Raw genomic sequence first — 23,913 nt, 5'->3', positions numbered from 1 at the left:
TTGTTAAGAAAATAAATTAACTAATGGTCCAAAGATAAGATAAGGGATAACCCTGAAAAGATCACGGCAGTGGATAACCAGAAAGTCCCAAAACTAACCAAGTTATACCTAGGAAATTACACTTATGATAAGATCCCTAGATAAGAAAGAGACTTGAAAGAGGAAGTGACATATTATTAATATAAAGATCCCGGATTAAACCCCGAAAATGGTATGACTGACCCTGAATGAGATAACAGGCATTATGGGTCTGTCCTACCACCGTAAACTAGTGATTGGGAACAGCCTACTCCTGGAGTGAGGGTATGGCAAAACAGATCCGATTCTTCCCTCACACTCGATAGACTTACAGCACAACTGCCACGCAATAAAAGTAAAAGCCTCTTTACATTACCCTGGAACCTAATATCCCGTCGTCACTCCATCAGATAATACCAATAGATAAAAAACACATATGAAGGAAACTTTAAACCACCGTAAAGCAATTGTGAACAGAAGTACTGAGAATAATTAACACTGAGTAACAAGGAGGAAGGAATATGGTACTTGGAATCGTGTCCTGTCACGGTCGCCATTTGTTACGAGTTGGGATTTAGAATAAAGTATATGCCCACCCAGATCCCAACAGGCAACAATAAAAACAAAGACAATCGGACTATAAGGGTAGAGACAAAGGATGCGGAGTTGCTGTATAATAGAGTACCATAAATCCTTTAACAAAATATCTAGCTTATAAATTACCCTTAACCAAACTTAACCTAAAAACAACAGTATATACATATTAATAAACACAAAACAAATCTAAAGCAAGTGGACGGGAACAAGAGAAATTAGACTAAGAGAGCTGAGATGGCTGACGAGTAAGGCTGAGTATTAGAGACGGTAGAGTACTGCACGATGTAGGTTTAGAGGATATATCTGGCTTCCCAGAGCCAAGTCTCTCCTCGATTGGAGGTGACGAGATAGGGAGAAGGAAACCCCGGAGTAATTCAAGACGAGTCATACTGTGTCTCGTCCCTAGATGGCGTCGTGCCGGTAGGTAGATCATAAGATGGCGCTCATAAATGGGGTGAGGTTCGTAAACACTCATATACATACAGATAGTAATTACAGATAAAATTAAGAGACGTACAATAAAAAATGAGATATAATGACGGCTGATGACTAAAGACAAAACATTTTTGGATTTCCATAAACAAAGAGAGAAAAGGACAACACAAAAAAACATTAAATAAAGACCAAAATGAAACAAAATTACTTAGAAAAGAACAAGAGTCAGCATTCAAAAGGAATGTAAAAGTTTAAAATATCAGATGAGGAAAAACGAAGATTTTGATAGTGAAATTGTCAAAGAAAGGAAGATATAGAATCACCCCAAGGCAATATATAGACCATTAAACTTATTACCCAATAATCAAATAATAAATGCGAGAAATGATGCAACCGTCTGAGGATACCATGAAAGCCCTGCCCACAGGTATACACGAAATCATGATCATGACACATTCTGGAAAAACATTTTTAAACATATTAATAAACATTTATAACGCATGCTTAATAACCACATTTCCAGACAAAATAAAATATGCTAAAATGATATTTATCCTAAAGAGGGAAGGGACACATGAAATATTAAAACTAAGCCAACATTTATGAAATTACCAAACTATTAGAAAATATTAAAACCAAGACTTGATAGCCTTAACACAAATAAATATAAAAACCAACAACAAACATGGATTTATGCCCAATAGAAATATTCTAACTGCAATAAGCTATAATAACGGAAAATAATGCAATAAAAAGCAAGGTAAACCAGATCAATATAATTTTAAGGATGTTTCTAAGGCTTTGACAAAGAAGTATTTAGGCTTGAAATATAAAAATAAAACTGGGACTTCAACGAATACATGCAAGAATATTGTGTAACTATTTGATGATAGGAGCACAACCAAATTAAAACTTTTAGAACTAAATACATCTGAGAGTGAACACCAAGGAGGAGCCTTTCTCCAACACTACATACAATTTATACTTGCACAATAATCTCAACTACCCCTTTAGTGAATATGTAATGTTTGCTGATGATATTACTCAAATAGTATCATACAACCATAAAATCAACTCAATTTATATAATTTACACGTAAGAGCGATAAAAAACATAAATGAGAAAATGGAAAACAGGACAAATAAGAACACCAAGAGAATAATAATTAGCCAAGACTTAAAACAAGTCCAGTAATAGTCGACCAGAACTATATCTATACGATAATATGGATTAAACAAAAAGAGGATATATAACATATTAAAAGACAAAGAACGAAGGCAAGAATAAGATTATCAAAAAAAAACGTCTAAGAACCTTAGTATATATAACAAAAGAAAGATTTAGCTGCTTGCCAAACCAATTATGGACTACCCACCCATCCCATTGAACACCCTTTAGTAAAAACGTGCATTAAAAGGTTACAAACAGTACAAAAATATACCTCAGATTTATATAATATAAAATATACTATATCATAATGAACACTACCTCAGATTTATATATAACATAAAATATACAGCACTACATCAGTAATGAACAGCTACACAAGAGAGCAAACCTCTTAGCAATCAATGTAGATATACACAACAAAGCTGTAAATATTTAAAAAGTGACTGAACTTAACACAGAAACATATCAAAACTGGATAAATAATATAGACAACGAAGAATTTCCAAGAACACAGTTGGTTTAATCAGCCAGGAAGAAAGTAATTGAACCATCTCCTGCCCCACATACATATAAAACATTAATAGAGAGAATAAAGATGAGAGTGACCTACCAGCTCCACAAGAACCTGCAGGCCTCTCCACAGTGTACCTTAGACTAACATAACTAATATTTAACATTAACATTTAACATTTAATACTGAACAAGATCTAGAAGTAAAAAAAAAAAAAAAAAAAAAAAAAAAAAAGAAGCAGGACTACCCCCAGCTACACATGACCCAAGTGGCCTAACTCAAAAAAATAAATAAATAAAATAAATAAATATTAATAATATTAATAATAATAAATGTGATTACCCAGCTATCAGCCAGGAAGAAGTAATTGAACCACCTCCTGCCTCAATATACACATTTCTACATAAAACATTACTAGAGGAATAAAGATGAGAGTGACCAACCAGCTCCACTAAGAACCTGGCAGGCCTCTCCATACAGTGTACCTTTAGACTAACACAACTAACACTTAACTAACACCTCAAAAAAAAAAAAAAAACTACCCTCCCAGTTACACAAGGACCTGGGCGGGCTCACTAACTCCAACAATAATAACAAATAATAATAATAAGCAGCATTATATAAATAAACCAATATTAATACAAAGGTCTGACGACCCAAGGGAGCAGAACAAAGATAAAACACCAATAGGAAAGATGAAGCGATCTGGTTGAGCCCAGATTCTTTCTACTCCTACTGTATTTCAGTTTCACCACTTTTCCTTCAACCCCTAATAATCTTCTTTCACCTCTTAACTAAAGACTTCGTATCGTATCGTAGGGAGACCATTCTACTCTGACCTACTGGACCAGCAAGATCTCTCTCCAGCGCCTCACCACCCAGCTTCCTCAGAGAGCTCCTCGCCCTACAGGAACTCTGAGCAAGCTACACCTCACCTAGTAACTCCTTAACACTGCTCTGTACAACAATATATATATTAAGAAAACGCATTGTGAGTTTCTATTCTACCTCATTTCTGAGTGTGAGATATCTACATGTACGTATGTTGTGTGGCCATACAAAGAGAAAATAGACATCTAAAGAGAATTGACTACTGGCCACATTACAGTACGCTACAGATGAACTGATTTTTTTTGTTTTTTTTATTTATTTATTTTTTTTTTTTACTAAAGCACATTAATTTGACGTAGTTCTTACATTCTAATTCAGGCCAACCGGATGCCATGTTGTTATTCAGCGGGTGGGAAGTCTTCTCGGGCTGTCTCACATAGTTTATAAACATGAAAATCAAATTTCAAACAAGTATAAAAAATTATTGAATAATCATTATAATCATCATCATTCTATACAGTGCGATCACAAACTTCATGATCTGAGTAACAACATGGCGCCCGCATGTCACTGAGTTGACCGAACTCTACCTTCGGACAACCGGCCGCCATGTTGTTACTCAGGGGCTGGGAAGTCTTCTCGGGCTGTCTCTTGACTTTTTACCTTTTCCCGACATAGTTTATACATACTATATGCTTATACAATTGTAAACATGTATGAAAATTTTATTGAATAAACAACTATCTACAGCTCTGAGTGAACGCGTTCACCCATCCATTGGGATGAGCTATCTTCCTACAGTCCTTGATGCAAGAGCAGCAGTGGCTGTAGTGCAGCAGTAGACTCCCAGCAGCCATGGATGGTGGGTGCGTCAATAACGTTATCCTTCTGGCAGACAGTTACAAGGTTAGCTTTCCATGTTTTATGTCATGAATTTGAACTACCCTTGGTTGAATCGACCTATGCTGTGTATAATTATAGTGTTTGTTAAACTGCCCTTTATAAATATTTGCATATCTGCATTGTCAATGAATATGCCAACAGTGACGGTACATAGTTCGCTTAATGGTTCAAGGACATGGCGTTTACTGTAGGTAAAACAAAAATATGTTCGATATAAGATCTATCCTTAAACAATCCTTTCCATATCTTCAATAGTCATAGTTAAAATTTGACCGGGCAGACTTACAATCATAAGTTTTCTTTTAAATGTTTATGGACACTGTGCGTATCTTATCATAAGTGTCTTATCGATGTTTTTATCACCCCCTTCTGTTGAGGAGGGTCGTCGTGTTTACAGCCAGTTTTTAACTTTTATCCTCTTTGCCATTGATCAGCTCGTTATCTTGGGCGGTCGGCCACTTTTCTGTTACTCACTATTGACAAGTACTGGGCCCAAACTAACGGGCTCATGAATATATGATAACAGTGATAAAGAGAACAACTGCTACAGACGGTTTCTTGGGTAACTTACATGGTTTACTATTGATGGATGATGCTGTAATACTGGCAACAAATAGGGAGATGTGTAAACAGAAACTCAGCATTGTATCACAATATTGTAAAGACTATGGAATGGTGATAAATGAAAAGAAAACTAATTTTATGTGGTTAACGGTCAAGAAAGAGATAAACTTTGTCTGACGATAGAAGGAATTAATGTGAGCTATATCCCAAGGTACTTGTGCCTCGGGGCTTGGTTCACCGACTCTGGAAAAATGGATAGTGTACTGTCTTTGCACCAGACAGCAAGGGAAGCCACGGTCAATAAGTTTTCCTTTTTTTTTTTGTGCAGCCAACACACAAATGCCATTTGTATACAAGAAAAACGTACCTGTATTTGATTCTGCAGTAACGTCATCATTATTGGCTGACCAATAACTTGAAAGGATTGGAAAGACCATATAATAAACTGGTGAAGTGCTTGTTAGGTGTGAGGGAAAACACGAGTATAAATCTGTGCATGAACGAGTCAGGTATTCCCCCAGTGCGAGACATTATCGCAAAGGGGAGAATGGAGATGCAAGTTTATGAAATCAAAACATGAGATAATGGACATGGAACAACCTCTTCAATTTGTATATGATTTATGTAGGATAGCAAATACACCAGGATTTAGATTCATAGCGAGAGCAATTACCTTAGACTAACACGAACCCATTAGACAGAGTGGCGAATCTGGTAACGGAGAGGTCAGCTGGCGCTACAAAATTTGCTACATACATATCCGATCTGAACCCTTTTATGGCAGTGCATGAGGTATTCTTAAGTAAGAAATTTATCCCGGATTTTCAGCGCGAGTCGTTCACCAGGCTGAGACTAATGTTACACAACCTCAAATAGAGACAGGCAGGTGGAGTCGCACACCAGCAGAATTGAAACTGTCAGTGCGACGGTAGCATGGTAATAAGCGTTGAGTAGAGAGAGCTGGGTGGTGAGGGTGCCCAGAGCGAGGGCACGCGGCTTGAGGGACGCCAAGGTCGCTTATACTACAGACGGACAAGGGGGGGACCTAGTTGAGGTGTATAAGCATCTCAGGGGGCACTACTCAGTTGAGTGTCCTTACTTGGAGCTGGCGGACGCTCGCCCCACAAGGGGTCACAGCTCAAGATTGAAGAAGCTGCAAGTCCAGAAAACCGTGAGGTTAAACTTTTTCGGAGTGAGGGTTGTAAACTCTTGGAACAATCTACCAGAGAGTGTTGTGATGGCACCGAGTGTGAGCTCTTTCAAGAGAAGACTTGACCAACACTGGAGCGGGTTCAGGTACATTCAGGAGCCGGTGCATGCCCAGTATTTGCCAACAGTGCGTGACAGAGACGTGACCGATCGCCCGGGCGGCTAGCGAGCCGATCTTTTGGTGAAGAATATAAATGGAAAGAGACGTCACCCGATTGCCCAAGCGGCTAACAAGCTGATCAGTGGCGAAGAGGATAAAAGTAAAAAAAAAAGTAATGCTGGCGCGGAGGAAGTGTTGCTTGCTGGTGGCACTGTGTAGAAAGAGGCTGGTCACAGCAGTGTCAGGCCTTATAAGGCGGGGGTAGGCGTGGGTAGATAGTTGACCCCCGCTCCGTGGGCGGCGCTGGAGGCGTAGGCTGGGGAATTCGAGAAGCTGCGGTGCTTGTAGGGGAGGAATCCACTACATGACGACAGTCATGTACAAAGTGAACGGCATGTGTTGATTGATTGTCCGCTCTTTGCACATTGTCGTGAACGGTATAATATGCTGACTTTCTTCAGTATCGGTATATATATATGTATATATATGTAACCGGTCGGAATTTACTGGACTTTAATTTCTCACTTGACTTGGGGTTTATTAAAGATTATTAGATGGTAATTGCAGTGGAAGCGCCCCTTTGAGAGAAATCCCGAACCAGCACAAGAACACTTAAATTTACTAAACAAAATGAATTGTCCGTGACCCGTGGAAGGATAGCGTCTGTGACTGGGATGAATGAGACACACTGTAAAATTTAGACACTTATATTCCCTCCAACACTACAGACACAATCAAATAATGGTACACCAATATGCGCACCTCTTAACCTGAGCTTAAAACACTACTCTGGGGAATAAAAGTTATACATGATATTGAAATTATTAGAAACTCAGGCAACAATAAATTTAAAGTATTAAGAAATGTTGCTTGCACACATGAAACAGGCCTTAAGGGCTTTCAACAAAATTATATTACCCCAACAGATGCACAATTCCTAACCTAACTTAACCACTACTCTGGGGAACAAAGGTTATACCTGAGATCGGAATTATAAAGAAAAATTAAATGCATAAAAGGAATTAAATCACAGTATCACTCTGGTTCCACTTAGTGACACAAACATTCAAAAAACACTACTATCAAAATCATTTAGGAACTATTACTACACACGTCAAGATAATATCAGTAACTGAAAAAATGGTATTAACTACACACAAAAATATTGTCACTATTATTGAGATGTTACTGGGTCCACCAATACCCGTGAACCCTGCTTCACCCAACTCCACATACACCCGTAATAAGGGAGATAAAATGTTCCTCTAGGTATCCCCTAGACTCCTGGTCTCAGTGTGTGACCATTAATTTACTCAGATTGCCTCAGTGTACTCTCAGTGCGTCCATGGGTGGAAAGAGAGAACGCCAGCAGGTGACTATGGCCAGTAGGTAATACTTCTAGCTGACCGAGGACACGTGGTGTTGTGCACCCACGTGGTAAGAACTGATCACCCAATGCTGATGCTGGTCCCGTGTCGTTTTAGTTGTCGGGAGCACTCGTTCACTCAAGAGATCCTTTGCTACCCCGCTAACCAGTGACAAGCCTACACTGATCGTTCCAACGGCGACAATCGCCAATCCTCAATCATCACGGCAGTCTCAAACGGCAGTCAATCTCTCCCAGTCAATTTCTCGCAGTCAAACTCGCGGTCAAGTGGGTTCTGACGGAAACCCTGAAATGAACTCACTGTTAGCTCTTGTTAACTTTATCACTGCCCTATCTAAACCCTGTCTGAGATCGAATGAGACTTACTTGTTATACTGCAATAGTGCAACACAGGTGACTAGGCCACGTGACTATTTCTGTGACGGACGCGCAGGAATGTCCTGTAGGTCCAATTGCTTTCACGTGACTGAGGACCAGCCAGCGTCGCGTCTCCTCTCAAGGCGTCAGCTTAGGCCTACGTGACATATTTTCCGCCTAACTAATAACTCCTTGGGACACCCGTAACATTATTCAGACTGATAAACGATCTATAATAATTCCAAATTCAATAATAGTCCCTTAACTTCATGAATCCCATCATTATTAATTCGGCAAATTACATTCAATATCATATAGGCCTAGTTCCACAACCTCTCGCTATGTGCGGGGAGCGCTCTCTTCCCTCAGACGACCTTGAAAACTCAGTATCGTCAATGGCGCGGCGTTTGAAATTACACTGAAATTTCTGAATATCACATATATATATATATATATATATATATATATATATATATATATATATATATATATATATATATATATATATTTCATTAGCCCAATAAAGCATGCAGACTTCTACATACAATCAACATCTCAACCCACCAGGATTCGAACCCACAGCCCACGAGCCCATGACTGTGACCGGGGAACGCTAACCGCTGAACCACCAGGATACTTAAAGCAGTCCTAGACTTTGTTATATTTCACATAAAGCCTGTTCAACGAGCTTATGGCGCCGTGAACCTCTAATGGGGACTACCCATATCACGTAGGTGGTCAGAGTAACGTTTTATATATATATATATATATATATATATATATATATATATATATATATATATATATATATATATATATATATATATATACATATATATATATATATGCCTAGGGTTGCCATATCTGAACATTAAAAAAAGAGGACGCTCCAGAAGACATCCTGCCGCACCGCCCCCCCCTCAACCCCGGCACACACTTTGGCGCTATGTTGTGGGGAATAGGCTGTTTGGGTTCACACTCAGGATGGGATGGAGAAAGGAAACTCACAATGTGCTCTCTGTATACATGTTGTATTGGATGTACAATGCAGCTTGGTGCTGGGAAGTGGCAGCATGGTTACAAGCGTGATGTAGAGAGAGCTGGTTGGTGAGGATGCTCAGAGGAGGACAGCTTGTGGGTCGCCATGCTCGCCGGCGGGAGTGAGGGACGCCAGGCAGCGGCGGAGGAGGTGGTGTAGCTTGCTGCGGCTGTAGCTACAAGAAGAGAGAGGTCACCACGAGGTCAGGTCTTAAATAGCGGGGGTAGGCGTGGCTTAGTAGTTGACCTCCGTGATGTATGGCGGCGCTGGTTGACCCAGACCACGAGGCATACACTGGGGAATTCGCGGGGTCAGCTACTCAGCGACAAACAGCGTTAGTAGGGGAGAAATCCACTACAATACTCCCCCCTTCCCTCCAGGCGGTGTAGGAGACTTGTTGTCTGCAGGGTTGCATGGCAAATGTGAGCCAGAACGGGCGGTGCATGCCACATGTGAGCCATAACGGCGAGGGCGTGGATGAGCCGGCCGCTAGATGAGACAACTGTGTAGATACACAATATCTGTGGGAGTAGAGAGGGAGAAAAAGGGTGTGTGGAGGTGATGAATGTTGTGCTTCCCTCACGGCAGGTACAGAGTCGTCAGATGCGCCTGCTGGGGTGTGTGGGCCTGGGTCAGGAGCAGGGGCTGCGTCAGCAGCAGCGGATGAGGGCTCGTGACAGCAGCTGGGTCCACGACAGCAGCAGGGTGCAGGACAGTAGCAGGGAGTACCTGAGGGAGAAAAGAGGGGTGTGTTGGTCCGCACTCAGGCGCATGGGTCGCGTCGGGAGCAGGGGCTGCATCAGGAGGAGCGGCAGGGGGTACTGCTGGGCCGGGGGCGGTGTCTGAGGCAGGACGGGTGTGCTGGGGTCGGCAGGACGTGGTGCTTGGGGCAGGAAGAGGAGCTGGTGTCTGCTTAGAGAAGCAGTGCTGCTCTAGGGTGTCTAACCTGCGGTTTAGAGACAGTAGCTGTAGAGCCGATGAGAGCTGCCTCTGGGTGGATAAGCCAGTCTTCCATGTTGCTTGAAGACTGGGAGCGTAATCTGTTTCTCCTCCCTCCTGTGTGAGTGCGTATCTCCGGGGGTCACCATTTGTGGGGTACGGGTTGTTTGGGTTCACACTCAGGATGGGATGGAGAAAGGAAACTCACAATGTGCTCTCTGTATACATGCTGTATTGGATGTACAATGCAGCTTAGTGCTGGGAAGTGGCAGCGTGGTTACAAGCGTGATGTAGAGAGAGCTGGTTGGTGAGGATGCTCAGAGGAGGACAGCTTGTGGGTCGCCATGCTCGCCGGCGGGAGCGAGGGACGCCAGGCAGCGGAGGAGGAGGTGGTGTTGCTTGCTGGTTGGTGTAGGTAGAAAGAGGTAGGTCACCACGAGGTCATGTCTTAAATAGCGGAGGTAGGCGTGGCTTAGTAGTTGACCTCCGTGATGTATGGCGGAGCTGGTTGACCCAGACCACGATGCATACACTGGGGAATTCGCGGGGTCGGCTACTCAGCGACAAACAGCGTTTGTAGGGGAGAAATCCACTACAATGTATCCTTGAAGCAGCTGTGACAATTAATTTTGCATATTTGCAAAACATTAATATATATATATATATATATATATATATATATATATATATATATATATATATATATATATATATATATATATATATATATTATATATATATATATATTGACGGCACCGAGTGTGAGCTGTTTCAAGACAAGACTTGACCAACACTGGAGCGGGTTCAGGTACATTCAGGAGCCGGTGCATGCCCCGTATTTGCCAACAGTGCGTGACAGAGACGTGACCGATCGCCCGGGTGGCTAGCGAGCCGATCAGTGGCGAAGAGGATATATATATATATATATATATATATATATATATATATATATATATATATATATATATATATATATATATATATATATATATATATATATATATACCAGTATCGGTGTACTGTATTGTATTGTGTTTTTAATGTAGGCTAATATACAACATTCATGGTAAAGAAATCTTAAAAATATTAAAAAAAATTACTTTTGCTTAAGGCTGAATATCTTCATTCCCTTAGCTGCAGTCTTCTTCCCCCGCTGTGTGTGTGACTTGATGTGCCCATGTACATCAAGATTATGGTTGAAAATTGCTAAAATGCCTTAAATGCAGGACAAGAAAAACAAATGCTACAGTGTAAAAAAAAGCCACAAGAAAAATATGGTATAATTTCAACATTTCATTTATGGCTTTACGTAATAGCACTAAATACAAAAACAAATTTAATAATGCGCATGCCTGAAGAACAAGGAAAAGCAGTACATGGCACTACATGCTAGCCCAAAAATTGCTAGCAGCTAAGTTGACAACACCGTACAGGCGTACACGTGACTTATCAGCTGATGATAACTGAACGAGATCTCTACTGTTTCCACCTCCCCTCTCTCACAGCCTCTCTCTCTCTCTCTCTCTCGTCATTACAGTTTCATGGGTTTTTTTCCGTGGAGAAAATGATGGAAGCTAAAATTCCGGACTTTTAAAGAATTTAAAAAATTCCTTCCGGACGAAGATTTCGAGAACTAAATGGAGGACATGTCCGGGAAAATACGGACGTATGGCAACCCTATATATGCCTGAATTATGTAATTATGTATACATGAGGTACTAGGAATCTATAGTTAAGTTTAAAATTGCCCCTTTCATGTTATACTTTTATCCTCTTCGCTACTGATCGGCTCGTTAGACGCTTGGACGATCGGTCACGTCTCTGATTACTTTTCCTTTTCTTTTATCCTCTTCACCAAAAGATAGGCTCGTTAGCCGCTTGGGCGATCGGTCACGTCTCTGTCACGCACTGTTGGCAAGTACTGGGCATGCACCGGCTCCTGAATATATCTGAACCCGCTCCAGTGTTGGTCAAGTCTTGTCTTGAAAGAGCTCACACTCGGTGCCGTCACAACACTCTCTGGTAGATTGTTTCAAGGGTTCACAACTCTCACCCCGAAAAAGTTTGCCCTCACAGTTTTCTGGACTTGCGGCTTCTTCAATCTTGAGCTGTGACCCCTTGTGGGGCGAGCGTCCGCCAGCTCGACTGAGTAGTGCCCCCTGAGATGCTTTTCACCTCAATTAGGTCACCCCTTGCCCGTCTGTAGTATAAGCTAGGCAAGTTTAGGCGCTCCAATCTCTCAGGGTAGCTGAGGTGCCGAAGGGCAGGCACCAGTCTGGTGGCCCTCCTTTGAACATTTTCAACCAACTGACAGTCCCTAGCATATCTCGGGGACCAGACGGGGTGACAGTACTCCAGATGGAGAAGCACTTCACTCTTGAAGATCGTTACGAGGGGCGGACCGTCTAGATATCTGAACGACCTTCTTATAAGACCTAATAATTTATTTGCCTCATTTACCTTATTCTCGCAGTGGCCCAAGAACTTCAGCTCATTGTCAACATACACACCTAGGTCCTTCTCACATTCAGTCTCAAATAGTGCAGTTTCTTCATCCCGTTGGGACATATGATACGCCTCCTTACCGTTGGTACGCCCCAGGTGCATCCTCTTACACTTCGTGACATTGAATCTCAGCAGCAGCCAAATTTATTTTTAATTCTATTTAATACGGCTTACGGCCAGACTAGGGTGAGGTTGGGTTTGAATGAGATTACTTTTACTTTTATCCTCGTCACCACTGGTCGGCTTGTTAGCCACTTTGGGCTATAGGTCACGTCTCTGTTACGCACTGTTGGCAAGAACTGGGCATGTTTCAGTGTTGGTCAAGTCTGGTCTTGAAAGAGCTCACGCTCGGTGCCGTCACAACACTTTCTGGCAGATTGTTCCAAGAGTTCACAACTCTCACTCCGAAAAAATTGCCCTCACAATTTTCTGGACCTGCGGCTTCTTCAACCCCTTGTAGGGCGAGCGTCAGCCAGCTTCAGGTAAGGACACTCGACTGAATAGTGCCCCTTGAGATGCTTATACACCTCAACTAGGTCCCCCCTTGCCCGTCTGTAGTATAAGCTAGGCAAGTTCAGGCGCTCCAATCTCTCAGGGTAGCTGAGGTTCTGAAGTGCAGGCACCAGTCTGGTGGCCCTCCTTTGAACATTTTCAACCAACTGGCAGTCCCTAGTATATCTCGGGGACCAGACGGGGTGACAGTACTCCAGACGGGGAAGCACTTCACTCTTGAAGATCGTTACGAGGGACGGACCGTCTAGATATCTGAACGACCTTATAAGACCTAATAATTTATTTGCCTGATTTACTTTCTTCTCGCAATGGCCCGAGAATTTCGGCTCATTGTCAACGTATGGATGATATGGATCTGAATTATTTTTTTATAGTTACCAAGTTTCTGAATCTTAGGCAGATTATTAATTTGACTTAGGTTTGAGCGAGATACAAACCGAGTATAATACGGTGAGTATCCCATGAAGTTTGTGATATCGTACAACTGTTTATTAAATTTATCTTGTATAATTTTTTATTAGAACTTTATATTGATCATTATGGGTTAGGTTAGGTTATATTAGGCGTCCTTTATCAGGTATCTCGGTAATATTTGTTATCAGTTTAAAATTGTTCCGATTTATGTATGATCACTTAACCCTTGATGACAACCTAACCTATCCTATCCTGTGACACCAAAATTCTTGGATGTCAACCCCTAGATGACAGTATAACACTTGGATGACACCATAACCCCCGTGGATGACATGACACAATGTCTCTCTCCTCCTAGGTGTCTCACTACCAGCAGTATCCGCCGGGAACAACACTTCTCTACTCCTACTTCGAGTCTCGCGGTGGCAAGTAAGTTTATATTATTAACATGGTAAGATATCATTACTTAATATAGCTGATCACATTGTTACTGACTGAATTACTGTAGTGTTAATAATCAAAATATTTGTTACTTTTAATTAAATTGTTATGTACTGTACATGACCACGCACCACTTAAGCTGTGTTGTTGTTCGTACAACATCAGTTGTCAGGAATACGTCAGCACTCAGATGCGAGCATTATCTCTTTTAATACTTGTGGGGTCATGCATTATTATTTCCTGAATAATCTCAGGGAGGCGATGCAAGACCTTCCGTACAGTTCCATCATTGCCATAGGAGTAACATTGTGTTCAGCAGCCATAGGTTATAATCTACACAGCAACATTAATACACACACCAATTGCACGTCTCATATTAGTCTTAGCCTGACTTTTTCAAATCTTATAAGAGAAAACTACTAACTTGCAGAAAGAAGGAAGTGCTTTTATGCTTGTATTTTATAACCCGTTTTATATTGAGGAAGCAATTGAGTACACTTGTCCTTTCGTCCATCCCCCCGTGAAGGCTTCATTCTTCGAGAGTATTTTGTATTGTACTACAGGTATTATGTTCGTAATGTATTTTTTGTGTAATTACATTTTGAAATGTATAGTACGTTATGTCCACTCTTCTGTTATTTGTTTCTGCCAGTTATTGTTGTTCGGACCTGTTGTCTGCATTGTCAGCCGAGTTGGGGTGGCACCAGTTGCCAGTCAGTCAGGACATTAACGACAGCTGTACCCTGGCCAACATCCAGTGAGCTGAGAGGATGACTGGTAAACTTGACGATACAGCCGACTAGAACTCCCCGTTTGCTTGACCTTGAATAGTCTTACCCATGATCGATGGCCACGTTACTGAAACTGATTTTTTTTTATACGGGAAATAGCCCACCCGGGCACAGGTCATCGACCCACAAAAATAAGAGTAAAAAGACATTAACAATTGAAAAGAAAAAAAAATATATTAATCTATTCCACGAAGATGCCGAAAAACCAGCTTTTTGAAGTGAGACAGATTGTATGAGTATGGAAACACAGAAGAAGGCAGTGCATTTCACAGTTTGGTTGTGTGAGGAAAGAAAGATGTGCTATAACGGGTTATTCTCGACATCCACACAGAAACGGTGGGCACCACGGGTAAGACCAGTGTTACGAGCCCACGGCCTTGCCAGCGGTATACCCTAGATATGAGAGCAGTACTCCAAGTTAGGACGAATGAATCCCTTATAAACTTGAAGCAACTGCTCAGAAATGAAGTAGCTACGGCATTTGTACAGCATTCCCAGCTTTCAGGTGGCAGCTTTAGCAATGTTGAGGATGTGTGGCTTTCATGACATTAGAGGAAATGGTGAGGCCTAGCATATCTATTTTAGAATTTGGCAGAATGCTTGCGTCCTAAAATGTGATTGGTGGGAGATTATCTAATTTGAAAAGTGTAATAGGTAAATACTGAGTTTTATTACTATTGAATTTAACCAAGTTTCTACCTCACCATTTGGAGATGCTGCACAGATCCACATTGATAGATGAAATGATATCAGCTCTAGAAACAGATCTAGTTTGAGAGTTAGGGGGAAGGGGAAAATGTGAAGAAGATTGAAGAGTAGAATCATCAGTGTAAGAATGGATAGAATTAGTCTTAGTGTGAAGTTAATCATTGATAAAAGGAAGGAAGAGAGTTTGTGAAAGAACAGAACCCTGTGGGACACCACTATTGGTAGAGAAAGAGCGGGAGATCGATACCTCGACAATAACTGCCGTAGATCGGTTTTCAAGGAAGCTAGAAATTAGAGAACAATGTGGGGGAGAGAAGCCACAAGAGGGAAACTTGGAAAGCAAAGACTTGTGCCATACCTTGTCAAATGCTTTGGAGATGTCGAGGGCCACGACGAAATTTTCCCCATAATCCTTGAGAAAGGATGACCAAAGATGGGTGCAGTAGGTAGAGCAGATCACCAGTAAATCTCGCGAAAGCCATACTGGTGATCTGACAAAAGAGAAAGGTGTTCACTGTTCAAGGTGACAGAGAAAATGAGAGTCTAAGATAGTTTCGAAAATCTTAGAGAGGGATGAAGTTAGGGCAATGGGGCGATAGTTAGAAGGATTGGAATGGTCACCCTTCTTAGAGATTGGCTGAACCGAGGCATGTTTCCAAGAAGAAGGAAGGGTTTGGGTTTTGAGGCAAACGCGAAAGAGGCGAGCATAAACAGAGGCTAAAATTTCAGCACACTCCCTCAGAACACGTGGGGGTATTCCATCCGGTCCATGCGCCTTCCTCACATCCAACCTGGATAACAAACCAGCAACCCTACGAGTGGAGATTATAGGAAAGTGCATAGGTGCAGTAAGAGGAGCAGGAGTAGGAGGGATAGAGTTGGAATCGTCTAAGGTGGAGTTAGAGGAGAATAAGGTGCCAAAGAGATTGGCTTTATCAGGGGCAGAGTTGGCTATAGAGTTATCAGGTCGGAAGAGAGGAGGAAAAGAGGGAGTGTAGATGTTATTACAGATGTTTTTTGGTTAAGGACCAGAAGGATTTACTAGAAGAAGAATTAGTCAGGACAGCAGTCTTTCTTTTTATAAAATTCCGTTTGGCCATATCGAAGGCTAGCCTTACAACGATTTCTAGAAGTAATGCAAGAGGTGTGGGTAATAGGAGAAGGAGATAGTTTCATAGCTTGATATACCCTATCTCTCTCCCTGCATGCAAGAGAGCAGGAGCAATCAAACCATGATAGTAAAGTGAAAGTTTTGGTAGAAGATAAATGCACTCATACCACCCTGTATAACCCCAGCAATACTGTCAGTACATACCGAGGCGTCCCGAGTGGAAAAGCAACATTCATCCTAAGGAAAGTTGGAGAAGAATTCTCGCAAGGATTGCCAGTTTGCCCTTCGATAGTGCCATAGTTGGTGTTTAAAGAGGGGTGGGGGGAGGTAGTTTGATTTAAAAGAAATAAGATTGTGATCAGAAGACCCTAAGGGGGCAGAAATTGAGTATGAATGGTGTGAGGGGTTAGAGGTAAAACAAAGATCAACAATGTTAGCAAGTTGATCGTGTCGATCTGGAACACCTGTAGGGTGTTTGATTATTTGTTACAGATCTTTAGTAAGGAAAAAGAGAGTGCCTCAGCTCCACCTGGGTCATCCCTTGCAGAGCCAAGTCACTCTCTGTGATGTACATTGAAATCCCCTAGGTAGAGGATCTCAGTCTGAGTGTTGAGTGTGTGGATAGCAACGACTCATGGCAAGAAGTGAGATAGTTAAAGAGTTCCAAATAGTTGGGAGAGTTGGGAGAACAGTACTATAGGAATCAAAGAAAAATAGTCATAGTTGGTAGAGATATTTTGAGCCAGATGACATCATAAAGAAGATTCAAGGTCCGTGAGTCTAGCTATAGGTGTAGTGTGTTGCAGTAGGCACATACACCTCCCTTAGAACTGAAAGAGGTATAAAGGCTGTAATTGGAGACTTGAAAAGGTTTAGGCGAAGCTGCTTTGGTCAGTTGAAGTTCAGATAATAGTAAGAGATCGAGGGTAGAGGTTTATAGATGGTGCTACACAGAAGGAAAATTAGATCTCAGGCCGCGATGTTGGAAAAATGAAGTGTGAAAGAAGTCGATTCTCCAGCAACCGCGGTGACGTCAGTTGAGGCCCCAGTAGTTTGATGATGATCAGGTCGGCCCCACAACCTTCCCGACCAGTGGGACCCATTCTAGAAGGCCCCACTTTAAACTTATTGTCAACTGTTATAGAAGAATAAAATAATAGAAAGAATAGAACAGATCAAGAGTGAGACGGTTATATATGATGTGTTGGCAATAGTATGAGAGACAACTGAGACCTGCAATTGTGTGTAAATGAGGCAGAAAGATAGATCAGCAGCCTGAGACTTGGTCACAATTTTCGTGATGACATATGTTAGCAGGGTCTACCATTAGACAACACATTATGCTTTGTAGCTGTCTACGGTTCTCTGATTGATATGTAATTAAATTCAATTGAATTTATATAAAATGTTAATTCAAATATGTACAATAATAATATCATTTGTTTGCAAAGGTTCCCCTACTCATGTTTCTTCGGACTACAATACGTGCTGAAGCGGTGGCTGGTTGGCCCCGTAGTCACCCGCCAGGCCATCCAGGAGGCCAAGGAGATCTACTCTGGAGTATATATGAACGACAAAGACTTCAACGAGGACGGCTGGAACTATATTCTGGAGGTGAGGTTCTATATGAAGAGATTGGAAATATATTTTTAAAGTAAAGGTTTTCATTAAGATTTTGTCACTATATGATAGAGAACCTATTGTAGAGGCGATACTCTACTAGAGGCTTTGGAATCAAGTTGTGGAAGTGAAGAGGATGAACCTGTATGCTAGAGGTAAGTCTCACTGTACAGAATCCAGAGACTTTTCATAAAATAAGGACCTTTACGAAGAGTGTTAAACCAAAGTCTGAATGATGAGGTGAGAGTCATTACAGAAGTGTGGAATAATTCCATAAAACAGGGGGCTAAGACTGGAAGTTCTGACGCTGTAATTTGTCTCACTCCGACTTTGACATGACCTGTCGAGAAAAAGACTTAAAAGCTACCGGAACTGAAGTGAAGGTCTTGTTCTAGATTATTTTGTTAATACTTTACCAATATTAGCAGTTCTTGTAACTTTGTTATGGATACATGTACTAAATAATGGTCTAGATATATGACTATTTGCACTTGTCCTACCTGAAATTACACCAGCATCTTCGTTGTGGAAGTCTATGTTAAACTACTGTTGCAGCATCACGGTGGACGTCTGCCTTTAAGGATAAAGGCTGTGCCGGAGGGAACCATCTTGCCCACCAGGAACGTTCTCTTTACCGTCGAGAACACCGACCCTGCCGTCCCCTGGCTCACCAACTTCTTTGAGGTTCGTCCCCACGACGCTTTTCACTCACTCACGGTCCCACGTACTGTACATTGGCTCACTGTTCGATCCAATGTCATAGATGTTAGAGGAAGTGGGTTGGGAAAGCATTCAATAAAACAAGATTCCAGGGATATTAAGATAGTTAGCTGCTCTTAACTGACAATTAGCAGTACGAATTACAAATTAGCACAATTTGGTATACAGTATCAATTTTACTGTACTTTGTTCATCATCTTTAAACATGGACTTGAATTTTCACCTTACATCGGCCCGTAGTCACCAGGGTTTATGCACTTGTGGGGGGAGGGGGGGTGCAACCAGAATGTTTGATGGGGCACAAAAATTTTTCTATGGGGCGTAGTCGTCAAGCAGCCACTATAATTAATATACTGTATTACCCTGCCACTATACAATAGGTGGTGGTTATGGTGCCGCCGTGCCAGCTGTCTGCGATATATTTATATGGAGCTCTAATATTCATGACCAGATACATTTTTTACAGATATATTCCTAACTACATAATTCCATAAACAAAAATCCATTTTTATTGTCCACTTTTTAACAGCATAGAGTATCATAGTTTTTTATTTTTTATCTCAGCAGTTACAATGAAAATAAAGTTAGAGACCTAGTTAGATAATTATTTAATTCAAAATTAATTGCTACAATTACAGTACTTGCTTAATGACATAAAATGCTAAGAATGGTATTACCATATGGTGTATATTACAAAATTTCACACACACATGTCTTTTTTAAGATTACTGTAACACGGAAAATCAAAACAGATATTTACACCTTGACACAGCAACAATATAACACTGTTTACGGTCTACCATATCAACTCCAGACCCGGGAGTTGCCAATTCAGATTTGTAAACTGTTGCTAGATCTATCCTGTAAAGTAACTAAATAATCTCTAGAGTGAAAGAAAATTTGCTAACTATTAAGAAGTGAAAAGGTTACTTCAAAAAAATATTGATTCTATCCAAAATCTTCTGTAATTTTTTTACACTATACAGGGTGATTCAGCAAAGAGTACATAAAACTGGAGAATTAAATCCTTGGATAATTCTAAACCACAATGTCTCTATGGTAAAATGTCAGATCCTGCATAGTTTCCATGTTACAATACATTTAAGATGTTGTATTAATGAGAGTGAATTTGAAGTGAAACCCCCGTAGATTTTTGTAATAATTTATTCACAGATCTCTACAGTATGACCCCTCTTTGTTACAACCTAAAGTTGAACATTTCCTTTAGGTTGTAACAAAGAGGGTCACTACAGACATCAGTGAATAAATTATTACAAAACCTACGGTGATTTCCTTAAAATTTCTCTCATTAATACAACATCTTAAATGTATTGTAACATGGAAACTATGCAGGATCTGACATTTTATCATAGAGACATTGTGGTTTAGAATTATCCAAGGATTTAATTCTCCAGTTTTATGTACTCTTTGCTGAATCACCCTGTATAGTAGTTTATAATAAATACTTTTGCAACATTACATTACAGTACATGGCATTAGAAATTAATGTAGAGTTTCTCATGTACAGCACAGGACATTCATGGCTACACAAAAATATACCCTCATAAATAATATTAATGACTGCTGCTTGAAAACACCAAATTGTGGTGTTCCAAACGCAAGAAAAAAACGCAATAAATTGTGGTACACTTTATGGCGTTTGAGACTCGCAAAAACACGCCACTTGTGTTCTAATATTATATCGAGTGGGAATCTTGAGCTGTTTATTTACTTTATAATTATTACGTTGGTGGAGATTTTTAAGTGACTCTTAACTTGCCTTAGCAAGCTAAATCTTTGTTCGCTTACACTGGATGACGCAGCCTCAGTTTTTATTTGTGTGTTGCTTGGCTGAACTATTGTGTCACACCCTTCCGCCGCGCCGCCATTGTGCGTAACTCCCTCGGCCCTCGTTGCCATCAGTTAACATGGGAGGGGGTAGGGGGAAGGAAACGGTTAAGGGCGTCAGGAGAAGGACACAGTTAAGTGGCAGGGAGGGCACAATTTAGGGTGTCAGAAGGACGCGATTAAGGGTGTCAGGAAGAAGGACACAGCTAAGGATGACAGGGGGAAGGACACAGTTAAGGGTGACAGGGGGAAGGACACAGTTAAGGGTGACAGGGGGAAGGACACAGTTAAGGGCGTCAGGGAGGAACACGGTTAAGCGGCAGGGAGGACACAGTTTAGGGTGGCAAAGGGGAAGGACACAATTAAGGGTGACAGGAGGAAGGACACAGTTAAGGGTGACAGGGGGAAGAACATGATTAAGGGTGACAGGTGACAGGGGGAAGGACACACCTCAGGTTTGAAAAAGCCACAAGTCCAGAAAACTGTGAGGGTAAACTTTTTCGGAGTGAGGGTTGTAAACTCTTGGAACAACCTGCCAGAGATTGTTGTGACGGCACCGAGTGTGAGCTGTTTCAAGACCAGACTTGACCAACACTGGAGCAGGTTCAGGTACATTAAGGAGCCGGTGCATGCCCAGTACTTGTCAACAGTGCGTAACAGAGACCCAGGTGCATCTTGCACTTCGTGACATTGAAGTTAAGCAGCCATTTCTTTGACCATTCTTGAAGCTCATAGAGATCTTTCTGCAGCTCTTCACAGTCTGTTTGGTTCTTAATTTTCATAAATAACTTGGCATCGTCCGCAAACATTTGTAAGGAGGAGTGTATCGCTTCTGGCATTTCATAAATGAAACAGACAAACAACAACGCGCCCAATACACTGCCCTGCGGTACCCTGCTATAAGCGCGTTTTTTCCCAGCTGAGAAAAGATGCCCCGCCCCCTCCTCAAAATTTACAGCTGATTGGTTGTTGCAAACCTGTCCGATTTTGTCCTGAAGTAATGATGTATTTCGAAATGAGTTTATTCATAATCGCTGGGATGACCGTTTCTGACCAGAAAGATATTTAGCTAAATTATATAAAGACACATACATTCATTATTTCAAACATCAGCACTTAGGAAGTTTAGCAGAAGTATTATACATGAATTAACTGTTAAACTCTGGTAGCAAATTCACGCTTTAGGAAGATGCATTTAATATGTACTTATTTTTACTCACAATAAGGCATACTAAGACAAATTACGTATAGGTAATACTACATTATGCAAAAACAAAATTTTTGAAGATCAGAATCACATTGAAATATTACACGAACATCAGCAGAGGCTGGAAATATGACTGCGAACAACTTCATATTTTTCCCTCCTATGCTAAGGGTATCGTGTATTTCAATAACCATTCAAAATTCAGTAAAAACAGGTACACATGGCATTATCACCACACACTGTTTGCGGTCATGCAGAAAGTCTCTGATCCGCGCTAGGATACTTCCCCGAATCCCGTACCCTTCCAGTTTAATTATCAGCCTTTCATGAGGTACACTGTCGAAAGCCTTGGCAAAATCTAGGTATATATCTGTCTTGTTCTAGAATTTGAGTCCAAGCATCTAGTACCTGAGTAATTGTGTTAAGCAGAAGCGCCCCAGCATAAAACTGTGTTGGCATTCCTTTACAAGGTTGTTTCGTAGCAGATGTTCCATCATGACATCTCTTAAGATGCTCTCTAGTACTTTGCACACTATGCTGGTCAGGTTCACCGATCTATAATTATTCGTGGAGTGACGATCGCCCTTCTTAAATATAGGACTCACATAAGACATCTTCCAGTCTTCGGAGACCTTTTGCTCCTCCAGGCATTTGCCTCGTTTACTGTATCCCTTATGGTTTGTGGGGTGTGGTCAGAGATGATATTGTTTACCAGGCGCTCGCCTCCTCCTGGGTGGGACGTAGAGCGGATAGCGGATGTTCAGTTGTCCCCTGGTTCTGCACTGACGTTCACGCTGCCACTGGTCGCCCTTTGTATGTAACCCAAGTACGTCCGGTCTAATGGTTTCGTAAATCCATCTGATGATAGCAGCAATTTGATCATTTTAATGCGTGCTTATCATGTCTACACAGCAGAATAGCACAAACAAAGCCTGAGGAGATTTCGATCCTACTTCACGTGAAATTTCAAAATTTCTTCCCTCTTACAATAATTCACAGACTATTCAACGTTGTGTGGGTCTCTAGTCGTTATTATGTTTTCATTCCCCCCTTGTTTGTACCCGACAATTCTGGCTACCCATACGCTGGTGGCGCTTAAGAAAACGGTTTTAACAGTCTTGAGTGGTACAGTACATCACATGATGGCGTGTAATCGACAGAGTTTGTTTCCTCTTGGGAGTAAATAATTAATAACGATGGATCCACAAAACTCAGCAGTGACGAATATTTTACTTCCCTTGTGTTGACGTTTTCGTACGTAACAAAAGTAAATTCTTGCCGTCAAGGTCAGCGTCGAGATGTGGTCTTGGTTTTTGTCGCCTCTATCATGGCTCAGGAAATGACTCAGCAACCCTGGTCAGCGTGTCCTCCACAACTAAGGATTGTTTCCACCAAATAACAATTCTCATCTGGCATCTGGCTTGTTGAAAACTAACTGGAAATAGCAAATATAATTATCTCCATACATAGGCTATCTACTTTACTGTGTCAAAATAAATTTACATAGTTTTGTCAAAATTAATCCCAGATGATTTAAATTGTACTTAAAATGTAAAATAATATTCACCTTTACCAACTAAAGTAAATTAATCGAGGAGGTGGTTGGTGGAGGGTAGGGAAAGGTGGTGATAGCTGCAAATCTGGCTGTGGGGTTCCCGAGCGGTGATCATTAACTTATTATGATTTTTTTGGGTGAGCAAGGCCACACCATGGACCCCCTCCCTCCCTACCACCAGCTACTCCTCCCTCTCTCACGACAAAGGCAGGAGGACAAGTCCCGCCCCCTCAGGATCACACTGGTGAGTGAAGGTAAGAAATGGGAAGTTATTCATCATGCAAAAAACTTAGCAAGGAGTGATACATTTCGGGGTATATTCTTAAATCCAGATCGCAAGGTAATGCAGAGGAACAGCACAAAAAACTCCTGGAGTCCTTGAAGCAGGAGGAGGAGTCAGTGAGGAACGGGGACAGAAGT

The 23,913-nt window shown here is 41.3% G+C and overlaps 1 protein-coding gene across 1 annotated transcript; it reads left to right on the top strand.

Moving 5' to 3' along the window:
* Positions 1-4,351: 4,351 nt before the first annotated feature.
* LOC121869935 (nicotinamide phosphoribosyltransferase-like) lies at positions 4,352-18,847 on the top strand (the record flags this gene model as incomplete). The annotated part of the gene is given in 4 exon segments (XM_042371501.1): positions 4,352-4,468; positions 13,851-13,921; positions 17,995-18,157; positions 18,719-18,847. Coding segments are annotated over 4 exon segments (414 nt in total), but the record flags the coding sequence as incomplete, so codon positions are not given.
* Between the last annotated feature and the right edge of the window lie 5,066 nt (positions 18,848-23,913).

This window comes from Homarus americanus, unplaced genomic scaffold, assembly GCF_018991925.1.
Source record: "Homarus americanus isolate GMGI-L3 unplaced genomic scaffold, GMGI_Hamer_2.0 scaffold14467, whole genome shotgun sequence".
Lineage (NCBI taxonomy): Eukaryota > Metazoa > Arthropoda > Malacostraca > Decapoda > Nephropidae > Homarus > Homarus americanus.
This window is presented reverse-complemented; position numbering and strand designations above follow the sequence as displayed.